Source organism: Myotis lucifugus, unplaced genomic scaffold (assembly GCF_000147115.1).
Source record: "Myotis lucifugus unplaced genomic scaffold, Myoluc2.0 scaffold_349, whole genome shotgun sequence".
NCBI lineage: Eukaryota > Metazoa > Chordata > Mammalia > Chiroptera > Vespertilionidae > Myotis > Myotis lucifugus.
The window spans coordinates 23,734-51,340 of record NW_005871397.1 but is presented as its reverse complement, the minus strand read 5'-3'; the positions used below and the strand labels follow the sequence as shown (position 1 = coordinate 51,340).

At 41.0% G+C, this 27,607-nt stretch overlaps 1 protein-coding gene across 1 annotated transcript; it reads right to left on the bottom strand.

Moving 5' to 3' along the window:
• Window positions 1–6,845: 6,845 nt before the first annotated feature.
• Window positions 6,846–26,750, bottom strand: GABRB1 (gamma-aminobutyric acid type A receptor beta1 subunit). Its single transcript, XM_006101282.3, has 5 exons — window positions 26,729–26,750; window positions 24,412–24,549; window positions 24,157–24,309; window positions 21,029–21,273; window positions 6,846–7,598 (listed from the first exon to the last, which is right to left on the bottom strand). Exons 1-5 carry the CDS (start codon window positions 26,748–26,750, stop codon window positions 7,257–7,259), a joined length of 900 nt encoding a protein of 299 aa, XP_006101344.1. The 3' UTR covers window positions 6,846–7,256.
• Between the last annotated feature and the right edge of the window lie 857 nt (window positions 26,751–27,607).

Sequence of the window (27,607 nt, the reverse complement as noted above, 5' to 3'; positions counted from 1 at the left end):
GTTCTGCATATTTTTAAAAGGAACATAGAAAAGTATTAAATTCAATTCACTTGACACCTGATGGCTTACTCCCAACGACACGCAACAAGGAACATTATTAAATTTGTGGGGCTATGTTAGCAGAGGCCATGGTCCTCCTATGTATTTCTGGGACTCTCCTATACAAATGAAAACAACTCCCTTTGAAACTCTGTTCTGGAAGGGAGGTTGGAGCTCATCTGATGGCATGTCCAAACTCACACAATTGGGCTGTGGTAGAGACAGCACAAAGGCCTGGTCACACAGTCTGAATTCCAGGGTGTTGTGTGTCCCACTATAATTTCCCTCCGCTGACCATGCAGCTCATTTATTGTTAACTTTTAACGTTGGGTTGCACATGGCTAAGTACAATGTTTAGAGAACTCGCTGTTTTCTAAGTATAGAAATGCTATCTAGAGGAAAAAGAAGTTCTACATATTTTATAGGGGAAAATTAGACAGTTTTCATTATGACCTGTCCAATTACTAACTATATTTAGTGTCTGCTAGAAGGTTAAGGCAGAGTAGGTAGGGTGATGCACAGGGGTGAAAATCTGTAATAGGAATAAGATGCAGAAAGGGTAAAATGGGTCAAGTTCCTGGAGGGTGGTTTGTAACTAGTCGTGTGCTACTTGAATGATAAGCTATTCTGGGAGGAATAATAGATTGTTAAATGGTGTACAGTTAAGGCTGAAGGAGGGTATGAATAACGAGAAAGAATCGATACTGCATGAATTCACCGTATTACAGCTATAAGGTAAAGAGATGGTATTATCATCAAACATTGGTGTACATATAAATTTTCCTAGGCTTCAGCTGATAATTTTATTTCCACTTTAGTTTGAATTACACTGGGAGAGAGAAGGTTTATGTAAACACATGTACTCTTCACGTCAAGACTGAAAAGCAGAAAAAACTAACCCAAGGCAGTTCAGAGGAGGCTATGTGAGCACACAAGCTGCCTCCCAAGGCCCCTTAAAGGCGACATGAGAAGGAATTTGGGAAAATTATTAAAATTTATTATTTTTGTGTGGATTCAATTGAAGACGTGCACTATACGCCCACAGAAGCTGAAGCTTTCAGCGATTCATGGGCAGAATAGCTTTTGAGGTTTGAAATGAGAAAGAGGAAAAATACACGAATCAATTTCATTGGGCTAAGGCATGAGGGTTAGGGTTCTATGGCGCTGGGAAGGGATGAACACAAGAGAGGTAATCTATTTCACACAGCCACACCTGCAAAGTGCACACACATCACATTTTAATACTTTTCACTTATAAAAGTTATACTGGAAAATGTTCCCCCCTCCCTCATTTCTCTTCAAAAGGAAGCCCAGGGAGACTAGGGGCCAGATAGCAGCACTGGTTGCTCTTATTTGTCCTCTGGCTTCCCCTGGGGCTATTTTAAACTAGTGAATCTGTGACCCTGTATACCTAAGGCAAATGCACCAAGTTATTTGGCCTCTCTGTTAATGATTTATATATTTATTTTTTTATTGTATTTGTTTATAATTTATTATGGTGCTTTATATACAAAATGAGTAAAGAAAAGAGTTATCCTCAGCGTTTTTACTAGTAGCTTTGAGTGCTAATAGGAGGTGTACCCTGCCATTACCGGAGTGGCTCATCAAAGCACTTACTATTTTTCCCCCTCTTGTATTGTTTATTTGGCCTGCCTCAGTAGGCGGAAATTCGGATAAGCTGAAAGGCTGAAGTGGATGAGTGAGGAGGGGGAAAGACTTTTTCATCTTTTTCCTTCTTGCCCATGCCTGTTAATGATTCATTTTTATTCATTTATTTTCCTATTGTCTGCAGAAAAAATGCAGGCAGAGTTGTTCAATGGAATGGAGTTCTTTTCCAGCTGGCTCAGAACTACTACACCGACTTTTCCCACGCTTCCTTCCTACTGAAGCCTTTGTGATGAGTGCTGGTTGCTCCAGGATGTGCAAGGTATGTAGGGGCCAATCAGGGACGGTTGTGAGCCCCTTGATGTACCAAGGACTTTTTGATTAGGAAAAACAAAACCAACGTTAGACATCTTGAGTTCCAATTAGGAAATTCTTGCTCCTGGAGAAGTAAAAGCTAACTCCAAACTCTTTCCCGTACCCTACCAGGACCTTAGTATTTTCTGGTTTGCAACTCTTGTATTAAAAAGCTTTCCCTTTCAAATGTTTGCTTTTGAGTTGTAACCTCTAACAATTAGTTTTCTGCCAGTGTCATTGATTTCAGTTAACTAGAAAAAGCACGTTTGAAGTAAAAAGCACAATGTAGTTTGAATGTAGAAATTGATTAGTTCTAACAGGATATTTTTCTTATTCAATTGATGGTAGACTCTCATTGGCACATCTTGGAACCAAAAATGTCTCACAGTGATGGCTCCCTGCACCCTTCTGGCACTTAAAATGCTGGCACAAAAAGCCCTGTCTTGCCAAGTTCTGACCTCTGAGAAAGACATTGGACACTCTAAGACATTACTAAGAAAAATACCAATCTATGTCCCTGCTTGCTTGGATATTATGAACTTCTGAGGCCACTACCACCCTCTCTGGGACTGCCAGTTTGCATGGAAACACATCTATGGCATCACATCCCACCATTCTGAATGTCTTTTCCAAGGACATCAGGACTGGAGAGAAATACAGTTGAGAATACTTAATTATCAAATTCTCTTTTAAGTTTAATTAGCATACATCAAACATATCTTGGGCCCCCCAGTTGTAAAACACCTGTTTTCATTCCCAAGATTTCTCTTTTCCTTTAAAAATAGTGACATGATTCCCTCTGGGTCCTCCAGAAGTGAGTCAGCCAGCTCGTGTTATCAATGTCATTCGCTATCTCTTCCTTTTCTCCTTCCCATCATTTGGACAGTTGACCGTTGACCCTGATGAAATCCATCATCCACTTCTAGTCTTAGGAAAAGTTCCCGGAAACATTGTGGAAGGGAGAAAGTTCAAAGGTAAAGCATTGGTGCAAATGAAGCTTTGGATTACCTGTGGGTTTTGATAAGCTCTTCCACTCCTCACCCCCTGAAAAGCACAGGTAAGTCGGTCGAATGACTCAGAAACACGTCCACGTTCCAGGACGCATTTCCAGGAGCAGCGGGCTACAGTTTCTGTCTCTGCTGGTGCGCTGTCCCCGAGCCCCACAGGGGTGCAGCCTTCCCCGCAGTTACTGTCCCTTCCGGTGGGGGGTGGGGCGTGAGGCAGTGGTCACAGACACCTGGCAGTTACACAAGTGCACACAGAACATGGCAGCGAGAGAGCAAGAGCTAAAAAGATTCTGGTTTGGACCCAAATCACTAGTCATTTCACTTCATGGAGAAAAGCAAGTGCCTTGGAAGCTGACATTATTTACAATGCTCAGAGTTTCCAGATGCCCACCCAAAGCCGAGGGCCACCACGCAGCAGGGACAGTTCAATGAACTATGTACAGAATTTACAAGGAAGTTTACATAATAGTCAACATTCCATTACCAAGTGTACCTTGTTGTTTACTTGTCTGCGTTCAGAAAACGGAGATAGTTTTGTTTGTCCTCCGCATCCCAGTAACTGCTGATTGAACCACCATGAACAAATGCTGGCACATGCCTTTTGCTTCCCTCTGGGATAAACGATTACACTTTGATTAGAAAAAAAAATGTGGCATATCACCCTTTGGTCAGATACTATTCAAAATTGTCCGTATAAGAAATCTTGAAGATAGTTTCCTTCTAGCATTATAAATATACCTTATTTTTTTTTTGTTGAACTTGGCAAATTTTAATTGCGCTCTTTTTTGAAATGAATATTTATAAAGTAGTCATTGATTTTAGAAAGTTGGAATTTAGTCAACATTTCTGTGTGTTGTACATACTGTTTGTCTAAGGAAAGTCTACTCTGGATCCCTAAACCAAACTTTGTTCTCCGCACCACATTTTTCTCTTGGCACTTTCAAAATCCTTCACTGATTGTAATGCACAATAAGATGGTTTGTATGAAAACACGTATCATTGAATCAGCAGAATGACCATCCAGTCTGCTGTTTCTATTTGGCAATGTAGAGAATGGAGGCAACAGTCTTGGGTAATTCAAGCCAAACACATCTTTACCTGGGTCTTTGCTTCATGAAGCTGGTAAGGGTAACCCACGTCACCCCTGACATGTTAAGCCAAACAACATGAGTGGAAGGGATGAATGTGTCGTCATCACTGTCCAGTGAAAGATGGGATGCATGCTGGGTTTCACAGGTTACGTTTATGACACAACATATGTCACAGTTTATGGATTGTGAACATGGGGTCCCCTGGACATGACGGTAGCATAAGAGAGTCCATACAATTTTCAGCCTCGCTGCCACTTCAGTAATGAAGGAGATTATGGCTATTTTCATGGCAAAAAGAAAATAACCAAATAATAGTTGAACAGTAGTAACCCCTGTTTTAGGCATGGGTCTGAATCTTTCAGCAACAGGATCCGTGTGAGGGCACTTAAGAATGTCTAACAACTCTCCTGTTTTATGTACACCATTTTGGGCAAAACAAGGGAGAGAGGCAGAGAAGGACGGGTGTGTTTCCATGCATTTTTCAGCCTGGAGGAAGAGTGGGTGGGGTCCAAGGAGGGGAGGGTTCAGCTGGGAGGCGTCCAGAAGAAAGAAGTGGGAAGAGAGGTCATTAAACAGAAATATGGCAGCTTCTCAATTTTTTTTTTTTGGCTGCCAGGGCCTCTAAAATCAGAGCTATTTAACAGGACTTGCATGATGGTGGCTGGGACCTCTTACCATCCGGAGGGCCAGACAGTGACACCATTTCATGCCTGATAGAATATTCAGGCTTACGAATTTTACAAAGGTTAATATATAAGAATTCAAAATGTTCTTTTTTTTTCCTGTTAGAGATACATTTTCATCTACAAGCATAAAATTCTTTAGACTTTTAAGGCAAGATAAAAAAATAATAAAAATATAAATTACCTCAATCTTTTCCAAGAAGAATGATCTAAACGGATAAAGAAAAATTGTTTTGTTAAGGAACATGGATTATGGGTACTTCCTTTCTGATTTAGCATTTCACCTCTAAAAACTTTTAAAGAGCTTTGACATCAGAATGATTTATTCCTGTTAGGCATTAGCCAGAAGTCTCCCTTTCTGTGTTTAAAATAGATGGCTACACAGTGGTTCCTGGGCGGTCGTTGGAAATATTAACCTTACAGTCATTTGGGGGATTTTTACAATGGCAGAGCATCTCACCTGCCAAGGAACTAATTAGTTTCAAAATATTTATCCCCAGAAGCTAAAGATTTCCTTGACCAGGGGATTGCGAGTATACAATTAAAACCCGAATGAAAATTTGGTCCCCGTAACCCTATTAATTTCTTATGAAACCATTGAGACGATTTTCCCAGTTAAAGCAGAGTTTTTACATTTTTACTACCGTATGTTGACTACAGCCATAACCATTCATTTATTCTGGGATTCTCTTTTCCTCTTGCTTTCTAGAAGAATATCTTACAACTCTCTCTCCTTGGGCTCATCGATAGGAATTCAGCCTTATCTTTCAACGCAGACTATAATTTCTAGCAGCTGATGCTATTGTAAACATGGACCCTCATCACAGCCTTAGGGAGAAAGCCAGGTCTTTAAGTGAGGCAACCATCCTATTATTTCCTCAACCCTTATCTTACACCCAAGGAGTAGGTCCCAATCGCCTCCATAATTGATTGGTAAACTCAGGGTCTCACACAACCATGCAAATAAAGATACAGAATTCTTTGATGCTCAGCTGAAGAAAATAAAAAAGCAATGGGTCTTTAATGACATAAATGGTATGAGTCTCATCTGCAGCTGGTTAGAGCGATTTAGAATCATGTGCTGGGGTACTCAGAGACGCCCCTCCTATGATGACCATGACCAAAGCAACCTATGAACAGAGATAAGGCAGAGCAGTGATGACAGCGATTAATGAGTGTAGCTAGGGTCTGGTGTAAATGTTTGAAGGCCCAGTGAGTTTGTCATTGTTGTTATCTGTGGTTTTGCCCTTTTGAAGGTTTCCTTTAAAATAGAAATCTGGCCTCAGAGAAGCCTGACACCAAAATGGGTGCAATGTGCATTTCCTGAAGCAGTCGTTTCCTATTTTGGAATGCAGAGCTCAGAGAGCAGAGCCATAAGGGGCCAGTTGACGCTGGTGCAACTAGCCTATCACCATTAGAAACTGCTCTCTGGAAGGCTTAAGAAATATATACTATTTGATTTAAGATTTGGCAGTTCAGGTAACTGCCCAGGCACCCTTTTCACAGCAGATAAGTCTTGCCTTCTTCATGGAAAGAGCAATATTTTTCTCAAGCAAAAATTGCTCACGATCCCCATCTTTGAAGCCCTCTTCTCCCACCCCCCTTCCTCTCACTCTCTCTGGAGCAGGAACCAGGGAAATGTGATGGCATGGCTTCATGTCAGCGTCAAGTGATTCCAGGCTAATGAATGAGTTCAGGGCTGTTCATTTGAAATAGTTAAAAAAAAAAAAAGTCATTAACCCCCAAAATCCTCATTCTCAAGAAGAAAGGAAAAATGTTCTCAATGGTTACCAGGGTGGAGTCTAATGTTAATTTTAAATCAGCCTGGAAGTCTGAGAAAGAATATTTTTCAGAATGTCCGGCTCAATGGGGAGGTGAAACTGGCAAGATTGGGTTTGCATGACCTCCACCAGTGCCTGCCAATCCTCCCTCCTCTTCCTCGAGCAGAGCTGAGAGAATTAGGGGTGGGAGGAGTCTTTCTCTTCTTTGTTTCCTTCCTGGAAATCTGTAACTGGTCAATGGCTTTGTGTGTTTTTTCTTCTGAGATCCTGGAAATTGTGTTGTTGTTTTTGGCAGTATGAGACTGTTACAGTTTACCAGGAAGCAGCTTGCACAGAGAACTAGGCCCTCTTTTCATTCTTATTTTAAAAATGAAGCAATAAAATCCAGGGCAACTAGGAAGGACTGCTCAAGAGCTGCCTACCTAACGTCTCTCTTCGTGGGTGTTTGTAAACATGGCAATTACAGAGCTCGAAAGAGCTGATAACCTGGACCACAGTAGACTGGAAAAAAATAGTGTTGTTGTTTTCCTTTTTTGAAGTAAACATGGTGCAGTAATAAAATTGATATGCAAGACCTAAAACCAATTAGATGGCTGAATCTCTTACCTCAAAAACACAGCAGTCTCGCTGCTGGGGACCTGTGGGGTTAAAACTCAAAGGAGGAAAGCAGTCGTTTCCGAACCCTTAGGACAGACCTTAGTGTACATAGTAAAGCCAATACACGACGTTGAACAGAGAAAAGGTGATGGGGAAAAACATTCGGGACCACTTGTCTATGGAGTTCACATCAGTCAAGTCGGGGATCTTGACTTTGAGCTGCGAGGCGCGCCTGCGGATGCGCCCCTTGCCGTGCGCGTGGCGGTCCAGCGGGTGCCCGTAGGCCTCGCGGGTGGCCCGGGGCTTGCGGTAGTGGATGCTGGCGCTGTCGTAAGAGTACATGGTGGTGTTGGGGTCGCTCATGCCCGTGAGCACTTCCGAGCCGCTCGTCTCGTTCCTGATCTCCAGGGTGCTGAGGATAATGTTGCCGTGGGTGTCGACCTGACGGAGAAAGAACATGCTCAGGCACAACTGCCGGGATATTCGCTTGTTTTCAATAACCTGTAACTGATGACAACGCATGGGGTTCATCTAACACGGTCAAGCAGTCATCTTGCTCTGCGTGCCTTCTGGATCTGGGGCTGAACTGTCTATCTATCTATTATCTATCTATCTATCTATCTATCTATCTATCTATCTATCTATCTATCTATTATCTATCTATCTATCTATCTATCTATCTATCTATCTATCTATCATCTATCTATCATCATCTACCTATCCTCTGCCTATCTACCATTTTCTTCATCCATCCATCCATCCATCCATCCATCCATCCATCCATTGATCTCCACCCACAAAACACGTGTATGTGTGTATATATGCATAAACTATATATTTATACCTGTATTTATATTTATATACTATTTTTGTCAATAACTACCACTTATTAAATCCATAGAGGTACATACAGGGTGTCCCAAAAAATGTATACACACTTAAACAGCTGATAGCTAAATTTTGAAAATAAGATGTATTTTAATAAACACTACCTTTATAATTGTTCAAAGTATATGTATACATTTTTGGGGAACAGCCGTATATACATATATTGTTTATCTATATGTATGTATATACACATATGGTATTTTGTTGTTGTTGTTGTTGTTGTTACAAAGGTGGCACATAGAAACTTTTAAAACTAGAAACAGGAAACAAAAAATAAAAGGTAAATATCCATTATATCACCTCGGAGTCCATTATTTTTAACATCTTGCTAGCCTCCCACTCTTTTTTTCTGTTCATATATATTTACACACACAGATTCTCTGGGTGTATTTTGCTTTGCAACCCACTTTTGTCAGTTAGCAATATAACCTGGTAATCTTTCCATGTTAATAAGTATTCCTGTGATATCATTTATTAATAGCTGATATGGACAAACTATAATTGAATTAATATATTGTTAGATGTCAAGGCTTGTTTTACTTTCGTAGTATCATGTAAACAAGCCTTCAAGGAACATATTCAAGCTAAATCTTTGTGCAAGTCCTTAATTATTTCCTCTGGCTAAAGCCATGAAACCTAACCTTGAGACCTTCTGACTACAGGCGAACCTTGGAGGGGCTCACACATAAAGGAAAGCCTGGGATTTCACTGCATAGACATGGATTAAGGGACCCTCTCCTTCCTTCCTGCAGTGCCTTGCTTATCAACCACAACTGTTGTTTTTAAATTCTGAGGACACATGTCCTGGGAAGATAGTAGTGAACAAAACAGGCAAGTCCTTGAACTGTGGGTGCTTACATTCTTAGGGAGAAAAACGTTATCACATGGGAAACAGTATGGAGGTTCCTCAGAAATGTAAAAATAGAGCTACCATATGACCCAGCAATTTCACTTCTGGGTATTTAGTTGAAGAAAATGAAAACAGTAACTCAAAAAGATATCCGTATCCCATGTTCATTTCAACAGTATCTATAATAATAAAAGTGTAATATGCTAATTAGACTGGACATCCTTCCGGGGCTGCTGCTGCCTCGGCCCTCGGAGCTCCTTGCATGAATTTTGTGCATCAAGTCTCTAGTTTACTATAACAACCTGTGTCCATGGATGAATGGATAAATAAATAAATTATCCTATATAGATGAATGGATAAATAAATAAATTATCCTATATAATAAAAGCCTAATATGATAAGTGTCTGACTGTTCAACCAGTGACATGCACTGACCACCAGGGTGCAGACGCTATGACCAGTAAGTTAGCTTGCTGCTGGGGTCTGGCTGATCAGGACTGGGCAAGATTGGCTGGACACACCCTGGAGCCCTCCCGCAGTCCCTCCCCGGCTGGCCAATCTTCCGCGGTCCCTCCCTGGCCTCTAAAATATTTCTTTCAATTAATTTTCTCTCAATGTGCACAAATCTGTACACCAGGCCTCTAGTATATATATAATTCAGTCATAAAAAAGAATGAGCTCTTTCCATTTTCTACAGCATGAATGGGCCTTGAGGGTATGATGTTAAGTGAAATAAGTCATACAGATACCAAATACCAAATGATTGCACAAAAAACAAAAAGCCAAGATCTCAGAACAACCCAAGCTCACATAAAGAGAAGCAATTGGCAATTGCCAGAGGTGGGGGGATGGGAGGTGGATGAAATGGGTCAAAAGATAGACTTCCAGTTATAAATAAACTAGAGGCCTGGTGCATGAAATTTGTGCACTCGGCGGGGGGGGGGGGGGGGCGGAGGGGGTGTCCCTCAGCTCAGCCTGTGCCCTCTTGCAGCTTGGAGTCCTCGGAAGATGCCTAACTGACAGCTTAGGTCCACTCCCCACCCGCTCCCCGCAGGGAGCAGGCCTAAGCCAGCAGTCTGAAATCCTTAGTGCTGCCACGGAGGTGGGATAGGCTCCTGCCACTGCCACTGCACTCACCAGCCATGAGCCCAGCTTGTGGCTCAGCATTGCTCCCTGTGGGAACTCAATGACCCACCAGGATGCAGCTCCTGCCTTGAGTGTCTGCCCCCTGGTGGTCAGTGTGTGTCATAGCAATCAGTTGTTCTGCAGTTCAGTCAATTTGCATATTAGCCTTTTATTATATAGGACTAGGGGTCCCTCAGCCCGATCTGCACCCTCTCCAATATGGGACCCCTTGGGGGATGTCCAACTGCCGGTTTAGTCCCTATCACTGTGGGATTGGGCCTAAGCCAGCAGTTGGACATCCCTCTCACAATCTGGGACCACTGGCTCCTAACTGCTTGCCTGCCTGCCGGCCTGATCACCCTAACTGCTCTCCCCTGCCAGCCTGATCGCCCCTAACTGCCTCTGCCTTGGCCCTGCCACCGTGGCTTTGTCTGGAAGGACATCTGGAAGCACATTATCCTTTTATTAGTATAGATTAGTATAGATAAGTCATGGGGATGAAATGTACAGCATGGCAGCTATGGTTAATAATACTGTATTGCATATTTGAAAGTTGCTATGAGAGATCACAAAAATTCTTATCACAAGAAAAAAAAATTCTGTAAATATGTCTGGTGATGGATGTTAACTACATTTGTGATGATTTCATGATATATACAAATATCAAATCATTATTTTATATACTTGAAACTCATATAATGTATGATGATTATACTTCAATAAAAATACAATAAAATAGAAATTATGTGAAACCTTAACATCTTAAATAGAACTGGTCAGAGGAAAAAAAAAAGCAAAACTGAAGTTGTGCAACGAGAAGAAAGTCTACCTCACAACTGTAACATAGAATCCCGCCCCAGCCTCCAGCCTGCCTTATAGATTTTGGACTTGCCGTTTTCCACAACCACATGAGCCAATTCCTTAAAATAAATCTCTTTTTGTGTGTAAGTTTGTTCTGTTTCTGTTGGTTCCCTTTCTCTGGAGAACCCTGAGTGATAGAAAGGCTAGCGTAAAATTCATAAGGGTGATTTAAATTTTTTTTAATTGATTGATTAAGATATTACATATGTGTCCTTAACCCCCCCCATTACCCCCCCCCACCCCCCAATAATGCCCCCACCCCCCTGGTGTCTGTGTCCATTGGTTAGGCTTATATGCATGCATACAAGTCCTTTGGTTGATCTCTCCCCCTTACCCCCACCCTCATCATAAGGGTGATTTTTAAATGTCTAAAATCCACAAAACATTGATCTGATGGCTGTGTTTTATCCCTCAGTGGAAACCCTATGCAAACATGCAATTCATTTTCTATCTTGGGTCTATCCTTTCTCCCACCCTCTCACTCTCTGTCTCCCTCATCCTCTCCTCTCTGCCCCAGCAATATCCCCTCAACAGTGCCTTAGGCTGTGAAAAATGTTGCCACTCACTGAATATAATTGTTCCGGATATTTCAAATATATAAACATAGCAGAACTCATTTCAGTGTAATTGGAATAAAATATAATCTTGTTTTCAGTGGCAGTTTTAAAGCCCTGTTGAGAAATACCTCCAGGCTCAATCTACTTTGCAAACAGAAAATCATTTCCTTCTTGCTAACTGATTCAATTAGATTCATAGTCACTAAGTGTGTCTGAAGCACAGAGCAGGAAGCCGAGTGAAGTGACGCTGGCCACAGACTGAGCTGCCCTCCAGAAGCCTGCAGTCTATGCAGTGCAGCTGTCCAGCGGAATGGCCGCTCCCCCTGCAGAGAACAGAGAGCCACACAGCCCAGCTTCCATCTGCCCATCCCACTCCTATAATGCACCATGTTTACGCTGTTGCTGTTACTCATTTGTTCTTACCAGGGCTGCCCACCCTCAATCCCTTGGTATCAAATTCCTAAAAAATTTTTTGGGGTGGGTATAAAGGGAATCAGAGGCTTTGCAGGAGACGATTTACATGTCTCTTTACTTGTCTTGACAACTACAGGCAGAATTGGAAACTTTAATATTCCTAGAAGCAATAAAAGGTTAAGCATAAACTTACATAAATCTAAACACCGCATACATTACTCAAGAAATAGACAAGAGCCCTGACCGGTTTGGCTCAGTGGATAGAGCGTCGGCCTGCAGACTGAGGGGTCCCGGGTTCGATTCTGGTAAAGGGCATATACCTTGGTTGCAGGCACATCCCCAGTAGGGGGTGTGCAGGAGGCAGCTGATCAATGTTTCTCTCTCATCGATGTTTCTAACTCTCTATCCCTCTCCCTTCCTCTCTGTAAAAAATCAATAAAATATATTTTAAAGAAATAGAGAAGATAAAAGATGAAGATAAAATGAAACAAATGCCCATTTTCCAGAACATTGCTCAGGTAGACACATTTACCCTGGATCTCTTTATTTCCCTCACTTCTCTCATTCAGTGGATTAGCAGATCCTATGGCTCTGTTTTGGAGAAGTAGATTCTGACCACTTCTCGCCACCGTCAACTCTTGATGCCTAATTGATCTCCCTCTTTCCAGGAATGAGCCCTCTGGTCTTTTCTCTGCATATCAGCTGGAGTTATACTTTTAAAATGTAATAGAGATCATGTCTCCTCTGTTTGGATCTTCTAGCTACTTCCCAAGAATAAAATAAATAGAATAGAATAAAACCCGTATTTCCCATTTGAATCCACAAAGCATCCTGTGATTTGGCTCCTGCAGGCACCTCTGCCCTCTTTTCCTACCACTCTACTCTGCCCCTTGAACTCTCTGCTCCAGTCATGTTGTCCTTTTGTTGGCTGTCCCTTGATGCCTTAAGTCCTCAGGGTATTTTTCACCTGCTGTTCCCTCTCTCCTGGAATGCTCTTGCCCAGGTTGTTACCTGGCTAGCTTCCCATCATTTTCTTCACCACAGTTATCATCATCTACCATTAGATCATGTATCTACACAATTGTTGATGACCTCAACTGAAATGTAAGTTCTAGGAGAACAGCTGCTTTTTTGTTGCTGTTGCTGTTCATCATTGTATATTTCCCTTGCTCTTCCAGAACCAAGCCAAGATACTCCAAAGGAGGGGCTGACAAATGTCTGAAGAATATGGAACTCTGAGACTCAGACTTGGCGCCATCTCTCCGAGCTCTGTTTGAGTTTCAATGGCCCAGGACTTCTGCAAACTATAGGAGGAGCACCAGCCCAGCCTGAGGCGCGAGGGAAAACATCAGTCAAGAGCTGCCTCTGGGCAACAAGCCAAAGCAAAGGTTCCACAGAGTGAAAACATGGCAATTTGGGAAAATTATGTTCTAATTCTGGAGCCCAGTGCTGTTGGTGAAGGGGAGAGGGATAAGAAATGAGGCAAAACATAGGGAACTCATACAACTTAACAAAAAGAAGATAAACAATCCAATCAAAAAATGGGCAAAGGATCTAAATAGACACCTTTCAAAAGAGGACATTCAGAAAGCCAAGAGACATATGAAAACATGCTCAAAGTCACTAATCATCCGAGAGATGCAAATCAAAACAACAATGAGGTACCATCTCACACCTGTCAGAATGGCCATCATCAACAAATCAACAAAGGACAAGTGCTGGAGAGGATTTGGAGAAAAAGGAACACTTGTGCACTGCTGGTGGGAATGCAGACTGGTGCAGCCACTATGGAAGGCAGTATGGAGGTTCCTCAAAAAATTGGAAATGGAACTCCCATTTGACCCTGTGATCCCACTTCTAGGAATATATCCCAAGAAACCAGAAACACCAATCAGAAAGGATATATGCACCCAGATGTTCATAGCAGCACAATTCACCATAGCTAAGATCTGGAAACAGCCTAAGTGCCCATCAGTAGATGAATGGATTAGAAAACTGTGGCACATCTACACGATGGAATACTATGCTGCTGTTAAAAAGAAGGAACTCTTACCATTTGCAACAGCATGGATGGAACTGGAGAGCATTATGCTAAGTGAAACAAGCCAGTCAATGAAGGAAAAATACCACATGATCTCACTCTTTCATGGATAATTAAGACCATTACAAACTTTTGAACAATAATAAATACAGTGGCAGAGCTGCCTCAAACTGATTGTCGGACTGCAGTGGGAAGGCCAGGGAGGGTTGGGGGACAGGAGGGAGGGGAGTAAGAGATCAACCGAAGGACTTGTATGCATCCATATAACCATAACTAATGGACATAAGACACTGGGGGGTAAGGGAGGACAGGGGCTTGTCAAGGGCGGGGGGGAAAAAGGACACTTATGTAATACCCTTTGTAATACTTTTAGCGAAAAATAAAATAAAATAAAAAAAAGAAATGAGGCAAAAGAAGAAAGCAGAATGAAACCATGGTGGACCTTGTATCCCACATTAAGGAGTCTGGATCTTTTCCTCCAGGCAAAGAGTCTGAGATGGATTATGGTGAATGCCTATTGGTTTGACATACCTGGTACTATCCCACCTTCCTGAAAACATTGCCCTGACAGTCTTTTGGTGCATGTTATTGAGGTGAGCTTCAGGGATCCGTATGTTAACGTGAGCCTTTAATGTTTTTCATCTTTCTGGTCAGAAGAATTAATTTTGTCCTGAGAATATAACTCTCTCTTGGGACTTTTTCAGTGTAATTAAATGATGGAAGAAAGTACTTTTGCGTGATGACCATGTGAGAAGAGTCTACTGTAAATAAAGCCAATATAAAGGAAAGCAGAATTATGAGATGAAGAGAGGTGCTATCTAATGACACTGTTTGAATATCTGGATATAGCCACATGTGAACCCATTAGTTATACTGGCTCAAAAATCCTCCTCTCCCTTTCTGTTTCTTAAGCCAGTTAAGTAAGTTTGATTTATTTCTTGTTTACCAAAATAATCCTAATTGTGTGTAGAAGAAAATAAGCAATAGACACCAGACAGAAAATAAGAAAGAGATAGAGAAAGAGACAGATGAGATGAGATAGTTGAGATGTGTGTGTGTGTGTGTGTGTGTGTGTGTGTGTGAGAGAGAGAGAGAGAGAGAGAGAGAGAGAGAGACTTGGAAATTATTATTTGACATTTGACTGTCAAAATTAGATAGGATTAAGCAAAGGCTGACCCAAGTCAGATTTGGGCAGGGATTTGAGGGCCAAAGATCATGAACTCTCAACACAGATTTATCTGCAATTCCAGATGCTAGTCAGAATAGCCAAAGTTTCATCAAAGGCTGAGGGAAGTGTCCTAGTGGCTTAAGGGCGATGCAGTGATGTGGGGCCCTGGGCCTAGGCTCAAAGGCTAGTATAGATATCCAGCTGTTGCAAGCTAGACTTAAGGAGAGAGCTGTTTACTTTCATATGCACTTTGTACCTTAGAATTAGTCATAATACAAAGCTGATTTACATTTACAAATTTGTCTAGAAGTACAGGTGTCTAAAATGTAGATGACTCACCACAGAGAATAAAAATCTGGAGAAAAGAGTCCAGATTACAGTATCAATATCTAATTTGAAGGGAAAATTCTGTTTTGTTTTTTGTGTTTTTTTTTTTTTACTTCTGGGGTTGCAAATGCACATTTGGTATGAATCTTTGGCAGATCCTACTCATGTCCTCCATGACTTAAAATGATTTTGAATCAGTCTCTGATCAAAGATCATCCATGTAACAACCATTTAATTTTAGGTTGATCTGTTGCCAAATGGGCAGGCAATATGGCCAGTAGATACAACCATATATGTTCCAGGTGAGTATAAAAGTGGCCCAGGACCAGAAGTGGCTTTCTTACAGTCTCATTGTATTATGAAATGTGTCTTTCAAAACTCTAAATACCATCTCTAGTTTCAAATGATGCCTGAGGGGTTCATGAATCTACAGCCGTTATCACCTTGGAGGCTGAAACTCTCCTAATGTCTGGATTCAGCATCTGTACTCATATAAAAAGATGCTTCAGTGTGGCTGGCAGCAAAATAAATCAAGACAAAGCAAGCTCTTCTGAGGCTTCAGTAGAGCTGCCCCTTGACATGACTGCCCAGCTAAGGCCATCAAAAGTAACGTGTAATAAATGATCAATGCCACTCTATGCTCCAGGGCACCAAGGCAAATATTAGGGAGCCCTCAGATGAACATTCTCTGGGACCACAGCACATATGTCATTTGAATTCAATGGTGTACAAGTATCTAAAAGGAAAGAAAAGCATCAACCAACCATTAAATGAAAGGAAAAACCAAATTTTTTCTAGTTTTAAAAATTCAACCAGGGGGTAGCATTTTTAAATACCACACAGGTTGCATCATTATCTTCTCTCCTGGAGATGATACACTGAACAGATGAAGTAATACATTTGTGTTGTTATTGGCACACTGTCTGTCTGAGCCCCTGGTTTTAGAAGAGGCCAAGGAAGTTGGGATCTGGAAAAGCTGAGCAGCTGCAGGGATGATTATAAGTTGCCCGAGATGGAAACACCGTGTTACTATTCCATACAAATATGAAGAAGGTTACAAAATCTTAGCCATGACACTCCTTTAAAGATTATATCTATCTGAAGTCATATGACACTATGATTCTCAAAGAATGGCAGAGGTTGATATAAAACATCTTTAGGAAATGTTAAAAATCAAAGTGATAAAAACAGTAAGAAAGGGCAGAAATTAAAGGGACTATAGTCTCTTTTTCTTACTTTTATGACTATATAAGGATTTTATAAGACATTATGATGTACTACTTAATACCTTGTGTGATATCTAAGAACTCATCTTGAACAATTACTATTTGGTATTTTCTCTGTTCCAGGAAAGAACAATAAACATAATAGAGTGCCTACCCTTGGGAAGCCTATCTATCATAATAAAAGTGTAATATGCAAATTGGCCGAATGATTGAACAGCAGAATGACCATCCGGACGACCTTCTGGACGACCACGCTATGACACGCACTGGGGCCAGGCCAGCCAAGGCGGGTGTGATGTGATTGGTTGGGGGGCCCTGCCATCGCCCCACAATTGCCCCGCAGAGGGAGGCCCAGGCCACTGGCCAGCAATGCTGTGGCGGGTGTGTGGGGCTGGCCAGCGATCACCCCGCAGAGGGAGGCCCAGGCCAGTCAAGTGATCGCACCCCATGGCTGTTGTCCACAGAGGGAGGTGACCAGTGGCAGGGGAGGGGAGGCAGCGCTGCACAGATGGGAAGCAGTGGCAGCGGCAGAGGCGGGGCCAGCTGCCGGCAGCTGGGGGAAGGAAAGCCCCGATAGGCCCTGATCGGCCCTGATCGCCTGCCAGGCCTAGGGACCCTACCTGAGGGGTCCTGGATTGTGAGAGGGCGCAGGCCAGGCTGAGGGATACCCTCCCCCGATGTGCAAATTTCATGCAACGGGGCCTCTAGTACTCTAATAATGAGTTAGGCATTAAAAGATAACTACACAGATAAATATATACTCAATAGAGGTCAGGTACACGAAATTCGTACACTGGGGGGGCAGGGGGCTCAGCCCAGCCTGCACTCTCTCGCAGTCTGAGATCCCTCGCTCCTTACTGCCCACCTGCTCACTGCTCCTCGCTGCTCCTTAGCACTGCTGTGGAGGCAGGAGAGGCTCCCGCCACCATCGCTGCGCTTGCCAACAGTGAGCCTGAGCCTGGCTTCTGGCTGAGTGGCGCTCTCCCTGTGGAAGGGCACTGACCACCAGGGGAAGCTCCTGTGTTGAGCGTCTGCCCCCTGGTGATTAGTGTGCATTATAGCAACTGATCATTCTGGTTGTTCTGCCGTATTGGTTGCTTAGGCTTTTATTATTTAGATAATTGTGATAAGTCCCATGGAGGAAGAACACAGGAAGTCATGAGGATAAATAATAAGGGTGCCAACTGCAAACTAACAGAAGGTTGTCAGTTAAGGCATCCCTTGAGTTAGTAGCATTTATGGAAAGAACTGGTACATTGGAAAAGTTGAGAGAAGGCCAATATTGTCTTCAATTTTACTAATTCTTTCTTCTGCTGTATAAAATCTGGTACTAATCCATCTAATTCTTTTTCAATTCTATAATTTCCATTGGTTCTTTGTTACAGTTTCTTTTATTTTTCTCCTGAGACTCACCATCTCTTCATGTATTTTATTAATCTTTTTCTTTGGTCTTTATTTTAACCATTAAACAAATATTGTAGATTCCTGAAAAGTTTCAAAAATAGCAGAGAGGTTCCATGTGGCCTTCACCCAGTTTCTCCCCGTCACTAACTCCTGGCAACCACTAATCTGTTCTCCATCTTTATAATTTTATTTCAGGAGTGTTAGATAAATAGAACCATACAATATGTAATCTTTTAATACTCAGCATAATCCTCTTGAGAGCTATCCAAGTTGATGCATGTATCAATAGTTCATTATTTTTATATTATATATATTATAATATATTTTTATATTATATATATTATACTAGAGAGGGAGGAAAGGAGAGAGAGCGGGAGGGAGAGGGAGAGAAAGAGAGAGAGAGGAACATTGATGTGAGAATAAACATCAATTATTTGCCTCCCATACATATCCTGACCAAGGATCGAATCTGCAACCTAGAAATGTGCCCTGACCAGGAATTGATCCCACAACCTTTTTGGTGTATAGGAGGATGCTCCAACCAACTGACCCAGCCAGCTTAGCTAGATGGGAACATTTAAATTATTTATTAGCCAGTCAGTAAGTTCTCTTCAGAGCAATATATATTACCTGTATACATCTAGATATGATATAATATATTAAGTTTTTTTCCTGTCTTTATTTTTCCCTTAGCACCTTAGAAAATTCTCATATCCTAGTCTGGAATCATGGCAAATGCTCCACAAAACTGGTTAAATTTTGTTTTATAATCTTTTTATTTTACTGAAATAAATAGATTTCAGTTTGCTTGACCTTTCCATTTAATTACTCTCTATAGAACATTGCTTTTCTAGCCAATTGAAGGCATTTTCTCCTTTGTACCTTCACAGTTCTACCTATCTTTTAAGTGTCTACCCAGTTCATATGTTCTGAATTTTCCTACCAGTTCTACTCTGCCATTTTATATAAGGCATTCTTTATGTTACATCAGTTATCAGCCATTCCAAGCTATACAGAGTACTAGCTAATAGAGTGCAACTGAGATGGGGATGGGAATAGAAAAGAGGTGGCCTTGAAAACTATGGCTAAAATACTTCCATAGCTATTAGGGCTGCAATCAGACAGTGGGAAGCTTCTTCCTTTCAGATATATTCCTCAAAATAAATGCCATCCGGCCTCATTTTATAATCCCATCACCTCATAGGAGTATACTTTTCTTTCCCAGCAAGATTAGAGGATTCTTGAGGGCAAGTATCATGCCTATTCCTTCACTGTTAGCATCCAGTTTAGTGTTTCACACAAGAATAAAAATTTATTTGAATGCATTGGTTGGAATTTTGACCATGTGGCTGAGTCTGCATGTTTCCTTTGCTTATAACTTTCTAATTATCTGGCAGTGCTTGTCCAAATTTGAGATCTTACGAAAGAGCATGAAGATACACCTTGAAGACTCATAGTCTGGCTTCTGCCTGATTCTCCAGCCACATTTCATAGTCTATTTTCTCTCTCACTTACTGTGCTCTTACTACATTGGTTTTCTCTCAGTACTTTACGACATCTAGCAATTCCTGACTCAGAGCCTCGGTACTTATTTCCTTTGCCTACATGGGACAGGGTATGGTTGTTGCTTCTTATCTCTGAGGTCTCAGATCAAATGATAATTCCTCAAAGATGACTTCCTGGTCACCTGATTAAAGTCCCCTGTTGCCTCAACCTGAACCAAAACATGCTCATCCCCATTACTGTTTTTACTTTCTTCATAGCATGTACCTGTACCTGAAATTATCCTCTTAATGCTGCTTTGTGTGTATATTGCCTGTCTCCCCACGCTAGACTCTAAACTCCATGAGGGCAAGGAACTTTGTCCCATTCAGAGCAGTGCTCAGAACACTGGTTAAATGGATGGATATTTGAGTTGTCACCCTGTGTGCCGTCTTGAAAACAATTTGTAGTGAATACAGTATTTCAAAGTACATAATTTTAAACTGATTCCAGTAAAAATGGCATAGAAGAAGAGACTACAGAGATGTTTTAAAAGAATAAACAGTGCATTAATTTTCATTTAATTCCACCCACTGGGAGTATAAGTCATAAGATTGACTAATAAACAGCAAAAAGAAAAAGAGTGACAATATCTTGTATATAATGATAATAGCTAATACTTACTGAGTACTTACTATGTTCTAGGATTTGTTTTAAATAATGGACTTAAAAAACACCTCATTTAAGTTCTTATAACAAGTCTGATATAGGTATGCCATAATCATTTCCATTTATGGATGATGATATTTAGAACTGACATTAGATGAGGAGTTACATAGGTTGATTGGCCTGAAGTTATAAAGCCAGTGACTGGCAGAGCTGGGAATCTAATACAAGCAATTTGATTCCAAACTGTGTTTATAACCACTGTGCTCTATTGTCTCATTTCCACTTCCAGAGTACAGTGCTTATTCACTTTAGTTCTCATTTATTTATCAAGCACCTGGAATTATTCTTTTGCATATAGTTTTACTGCTATGTAGTTTAGAATAAAGAATAATGAACTTGAGGTTGAATTTTAGGTCCAGGTGTGATATTAATATATGTAAACATCAATCTAACTCCTTCCATCTTCAGTTCTCAAATACGTAAAATGAAGGAGTATTTGAGCCTTATTAAAGATAAACTAACATTTCTTTTCCCCTGTTGTGGAAGCCCTGAGCATCATGCTGCTGCTAAATTTCAGAATATTGTTAAGAATATGAATCCTCACCCAAGGATATTTTTCAACTGAATTTTTGAGAGTGGAAGGGAGAAAGAAAGACACACAGAGAGAAACATCGATGTGAGAGAGACACATGGATTGGTTGCCTCCTGCACACCCCCCAACAGACAGAGGCAGAGATGGATCCTGCAACCAAGTTGCATGCCCTTTACCAGAATTGAATGCAGGACCCTTCAACCTGTAGGCCGACGCTCTATCCACTGAGCCAAACCAGTTAAGGCTTAGGAATATTTAATACATTACCTGGACTTTATTCATCTCCAGTTTGTTCTTATCATTGGCACTCTGGTTTTGTTTGCCAGCTCCCTTTTTCCGGGGGCCTTTTCCGAAGAAGATGTAATTTACAAAGGCGTATTCCAGCAGAGCCAGGAACACAAACACAAAGCAACCCATCAGGTAAATATCAATTGCTTTGACGTACGGGATCTTTGGCAGGGTCTCCCTGAGGTGAGTGCTGATGGTTGTCATTGTCAGCACCGTGGTGATTCCTAGGAGATGGAAAGATACAGCTTAGCTGAATGCACTTGTTAAGTTGCCCTTTTTAAGATTGAGAAGACAGATGCCATTCCCTTATTGAAGCCGGAGAATGATGGCGGTAATGCAATAAACCACTGGGCAGAAAGGGCAAACATTTTGAAAGCCAAAACTGCAGACTCCCTACATAGTCCATGAACAAATCATAAAGTGGGATGTGGCACTAATGGAGAGTTAAAAAACATTAAAAATAATGCATCAAGAAAAAAGACAAGTGGATGGAAAGGCATATCAAAATCCCATTGACATGCCTACTGACTAATGCCCAATACCCCTCATTCTATTATATGTTACATCTTTCTTCTTCTTTTAGCATCTTATCTCCTTTCTAAATCTGTTTTTGTGATACTAATCCCCACAGCAGCCACTACCAAGCTGAAAGTTGGTGACCAGTTTGAGGAAACCTACCTCATTCCATGATTCTGTAATGCACCTAGATCACAAGGTCAGTATTACATTTTAAAATAAACCGATAGAGACAACACTAAAAGAAGAAGCATATAGGAAAGTTCACGATTTTCATTAATCACTTGATTTATGTATTTTTTAGATATAATAAAATCTTGTTGCATTGGATTTTCAAATATTACCTCTAGTTTCTTGATTCCAGAACCTAGAATGAATTAGTTCCTTGGAGCCAAGAAAAGACTTCCTAAAAATTTCAACTTGGTTTTGTTAAAGAAGTTTAAGGTTGTAAGATCTTAAAGGGAAGATTTCACATTACAAACTTTGTTAAATATAGCATTCTTAACCATATAATGTTGTGTGACTGCACAATAAGTATTTGGTATTGATGAAATGGTAATTGGAAAAACTAAGAAGTGCAAAAGAGGTTGGAATCTCATGTACATAGTTTGTGCTGTAATACTAATATTACGCATTTGTATAGTGTTTATAGTTGGTTATGAATTATCTTATTTGGCTGTTATAAGACCTTGCTGAGTGTGATAGGGCAGGTATATTATTTCCATTTTATAGTTGAATAAAGATAAACTCTGAGATTATTTTGGTGTAGATCACACAGCTAGGGACAAAAACAAGCAAGGAGCTGTTAAACAAAGGCATTTAAAATAAAAGCAGAGATTAAAAAACAACACCTGAAACTTGATGGCAGTCCTTAAAAATAAAGACAGAAAATATGAGTTGAATATTACAGACAAAGGAAAGCTGGCAACAGGTATGGAAGGTAGAAAATGAAAAGAGAAAAAAATAGTTTAGTACTCATTTGCTAATTGGATTATTCTAGATAGATTCCCTGATTTGACTATTCAACATTAGGAAAACAGACAAAGTAGGAAGTCAAGACTACAATACAAAAAGTTAAATTGGCTTAGATGGGTGATGAGCTCAATTGTGCTGCAATGATATGAAATACCATCATGAGTGGTCTTACTTTCGAATAAAATTTTAAATTTCACCTAATATAATTCTAGCTAATAAACAATTCATTTACAAATCCACTAATTGTATTTCTGCTTTCACTCCTTGGTTTAAATTTTTAAAGCAAGATGGGTTAGTAAATGAATGTCTTTTCTAGTCAGATAAGTATTAAAATATCACAGGTTTTACATCTCAAAGTACAGGTTAAGTCAGCATATTTATATGCTGATATCTCTAATCAAAATATCATTAACTTTGAGGACAGAAGTGTAGGGAAAACCACAATTTATGACCTCGGTAGTTGTTATTCCTCACTCTGGACATCATCCAGTGAGTTTTCCTTAACCATAGCACACATATACTCATATTCACATTACAGTAACGTGTAGCTACATACATATGATGTAATAAACTATTAGTTTACTTTTCTTAGTCTTGGAATGTTCAAAAGTTAATAAGGGACTGTCAGCACTTGACTTTATGAGCTTTATGTACCCAGCCATTAGAAATAAACTGGAGAGATGACAATTAGTCTAGGCATGATAAGGTATCTGATCATCTTACCAGTTCAGTAATCTCGGAAGAGAAGAGAGGTATGTTAGCTTAGCCAGAAATTATGCTCGTGTGTGTGTGTGTGTGTGTGTGTGTGTGTGTGTGTGTGTGTGAATAAGCCCCAGAAAGTGGTAACTGAAATGGCTCTATGATAGAGATCCACATATGCTCAGATTCATCAAACAGACTATACATTCTAACTTTCCAAGGAACCATTTAAAGTCTCAAATATAGCCTTACAGCTTGCAGCAACTACTCAACCATGGCAAGATTAATTCTGAATCCCCCCCACCCCCCACCAGGATGGAAACCATTTTCATTCTGTGCTGATCACAGAATAGAGCTGTGAATTATCTGTGCCTAGCTCATTAATATAGCTGATGAATTATCTGTGCCTTACTCAAGTATGATGAGCTCCATTTAAGGGACACTCAGATCAATAAGATTTAACTTTAGTGAATGTTCGAGAGAATTTCCCAACATTCAACATAGCTTGGTAATAGTTATGACATCTATTTTTCTTCAAATCCATTTGAGAATAATGCACTGTAAATATTCTCCACTGCAAAAAGTAGGGACTGAAGAGAAAATCATCACACCGCTAGTAAAAATTAGTGTAATAAGAATTTAAAAAATATACTCTAAGAAACACTTACATAGTATTGAACATACTCCAAGATCCTTTTTTAAGAGCAGTATTTTTAGCAAAATGCTGAAAAGGTATGGCATTGTAAAACATTCACTCTGTAAGAGCTTACACTTAGGTGCTTTATCATCAAGGACTCTTATGTTAGTTGCATTCTTTGGATTGCTATGAGAGAAGACCCTTGTCTATAATTCCAAACACTGGTTATTTGTTTAAAGCTAAACCCCACCAGCTCTCTGTGGTGCTGGCAGTGCATTACCTAGTGCGACTCTGGCTGCAGAAGCATCATAGTTGATCCAAAAAGACACCCAGGACAGAATTGTAATCAGTGTGGAAGGCATGTAGGTCTGCAAAATGAAGTAACCGATGTTTCTCTTTAGACGGAAACTTAGTGATAGTCGTGGATATGACCCTGAGTTGAAAAAAATAAGAGAAAGAATCAGATCATCACTTGGTTGAAAACATCTTCTTTCGTTCGCAGTGCCCTAGTTTATTTTGGAGGAAACATCCTCACCAGTTGTGAACTCCACCTTCTTGGACACCATCTTGTAGTCGACAATTGAAAACTGAGGAAGCTCAATTTTATTTACTCCGGTTACTGCTCCCTCTCCTCCATTCCAGTAAAACTCAATGTCATCAGTAGTATAGCCATCTGAAACCAAGAATACGGCATAGTTAAATAGAGTCCAGTTGGTCTATAGTGGTCGGCAAACTGCGGCTTGGCAAACCGCGGCTCGCGAGCCACATGCGGCTCTTTGGCCCCTTGAATGTGGCTCTTCCACAAAATACCAGCTCTTCCACAAAATACCGACTTCTGTGCACAGGCCACGAAGTTTCAATCGCATTGTACGTGCGCACCCGCATGTGGTATTTTGTTGAAGAGCCACACTCAAGGGGCCAAAGAGCCGCATGTGGCTCACGAGCCGCGGTTTGCCGACCACGGGTCTAGGAGTTTATTTGAAGACTGAGAGCTGAAGACACAATTCCCAGCAAGTGATGGTAAGATGACTGTGCTTTAAATCAGGATTCTAAGTAGAGTTGTAGTGAAATGCAAATTTCCCCCAATTCTCATTATTCTACAGCTTAGGCTCATCAGAGGGGACTGAGTGCACTGTGGCCGAGATTCTAGTAAAGATGAACCATGCCTACAATGCTGTTCTTTTTATAGAATCGAATGGACATTTGTGTGATTATGTGACTGTGTGATAATGGAAGCCCTGGTGGAAGGGGTGGGCCCGGTCAGAAAGGCATAGCCTTAGGAACCAGCAGCTGGGACCAGCCTGTGTTTCTATCCACTTAACTCAGATCCACTGAGTCTGCTCCCTGCCAGGATGAAAGAAATGAGCTTTCAGGATCATTTGGACCTTTCCCTCTTCATAGCCATAGAAGTGCCTTTCTATCACAGAATCAGATCAGTCAAAAAATTCAGTCAATGAGATAGAAACAAACCAATTGGCCTGGAAGAAGAAGTGCTGGTGCCAGGCCTGGGGGAAGTTTCTCCCATGGACCTTTTTTGTCGGATGAAAAATGCCCCAGCATCAACCATTTAGGAAGCTGGCATGAGAAATCAGCTTTTTCAAAAAGATGGATGGAATCAACATAGAGTTTAGTTTTAAAAATCCTTTAAGAAGCCAAGACAATATATCCAAAATTTCATGTTGTCTTCTTGTCCGGCTTGATCTGAGTGTGGATTTTTCACTAGCCTGTCTCATACCCTTTGCTCACCTGTATGTGGGCCTAGGTGGTCTTTCATTCAGGCAGGTTTTTGGCAGGCTCCTCACCTCGCACAAATGAATAGCTCACCTATTCTGAGCTAGACTGAACATGAGTTTTCTTTTAGTTGACAACATAGAATATTTGAATTACAAGTATTTGTTAGGGAGAAAGTTCTTAAACCCAGTATCTAGTAACTCTCTGTGGAGAGAAACATTATTTATAGATCAAAGCCTACATACCAACCTTTGCCCTCATCTCAATTTGGGGCTGGATTCATTCACCTATAGTTTTTGACCTCATTATGCCTGTCATTAGCTTGATGATGACCCTGGGTGTCCCCTCTCTAGTAGGCAACACACACACACAGGGCTGATAGAACACAACTTCTATGTGCTTCCCAGGAGAGGCATCTGCTTGCTTACATCCCCTTCCCGAGCGCTCTAATGTGGGCTTTGCTGACTCCTCTATGCTGCCATGGACAACTCTGGACTCAACCTCTTGTCTTCCTAGACATCCATCAGGACTCCTGCTGAAGCATACAACACCACCACCTTTAAACTGGCAAGGCAAATGAATGGAAATTATGTTCGATATTCCAGTACACATATATTGAGTGCCTACTATGTGTCAAGCACTATTCTAGGTACTAAGCATGTAGAGTGTCTAGGAATAGACCTAGTTCTGCTTTCCAGGATCTCATGATCTAACAGCAGTCTCAGCAAATTGTCGACCTGAGGGAATTAGAGATGGCTTTGCAGAGGGTTTGGCCAGATGGCTAGAGCAGACCTGCTGGCAGAGAGATTACTTATTACATAGAGTGAATAACATAAAGGAAGCTGATGTCAGTGTCAAACTGATTTACTTCATAAAGTTTATTCAGTAAGCAATTTAATTTTAGCAGGAAAACGGAAACTTGCAGGGCAAAGTTGAATACATACAAACACTGTAACATCCTTAAAGATTTCAGTATGCAAAGGTAAAACTGAGCTGAGAAGAATAAAATGATTAGGTAGCCATGACGGAGTATAGGAAGAAGTGTGGACAGATACCCAAGGCAACTAGTCACAGACTTTCTTGCCCACAATTGCCTTTTATTACTTAGACAATGTGCTCACCTTGAACAAAGCACAGAACCATGGTGAATTTTACTTGCTTTATCTGTCTTTCACCCACCAGGCTCTGAGTTCCTTGATCAGGGACTGGTTCTCATTCCTTTCTATACCTCAGTGTCTATGTACCAAGCTCCTAGCATATGGTGGTATCCAATAAAAGTATGTAGAATATTGCATTCTTGCTTCTCATCATCAAGACTCCCGGCTTTGTGTTACCAAACTTAACTTTACAACCAGGCACTAACCTATGTACATGTCTCTACTCATTCAACGAGTAGATATTTATTGATTACTGAGTAAGTGTCAGATGGTGGAAACGTCCTGGGAGCATAAAACTGGCCTGGCTCTTGTCCTCTTGGAGCCTGCAAAGAGTATCTTAATGTTATACATTTCACAAAATTCCTTCCGTGGCAGGTATCTGTCTGGACTGGCTTCCGTTAGCATGTTCTCATCTCCTTTAGGAAAGATAAAAACTACAGATTCCCTTGCAACTATGGTTGTGGACATGATTTAGGTTCCCTGGATCAGACAGAGTTAAATGATGTCAGAGGTGGTGTTGGAGGCACTCATTTGTTGGTGCAACTCCTACAGTATAAGTATCTCTGGACCCAGGAATTCTGGTTTTAGCTTTGGTGGTCCTCAAGTCAACGCCAGCTTCCTGATTGTGATGGAGCTATCCGTAGGACAGTCCGCACTGTGGTCTGGGAGTCATTTCCAGTGGCCCTGCCTGGAGCCTACTACTTTAGTTCTTTAATTTTGTAAGCACTACTTCTCTGTATTAAGTCTCTTTCTGCTTAAGCTAGCCAAATGGACTTTCTTTATCTGCAACAGAACTGCATTCTCTCTTCTAGGGAAGAATTATTTGCTCCAGGTTTGGGATTA

Coding starts and splice junctions, on each gene's coding strand:
- GABRB1 (XM_006101282.3), bottom strand. CDS start 26,750: ATGGTTCTGTGCTTTGTTCAAG. Junction 24,310..24,411: donor GAAGGTGGAGTTCACAACTG/GTGAGGATGTTT, acceptor TTTTCAACTCAG/GGTCATATCCACGACTATCA. Junction 21,274..24,156: donor TGCAGCCAGAGTCGCACTAG/GTAATGCACTGC, acceptor TCCATCTCCTAG/GAATCACCACGGTGCTGACA.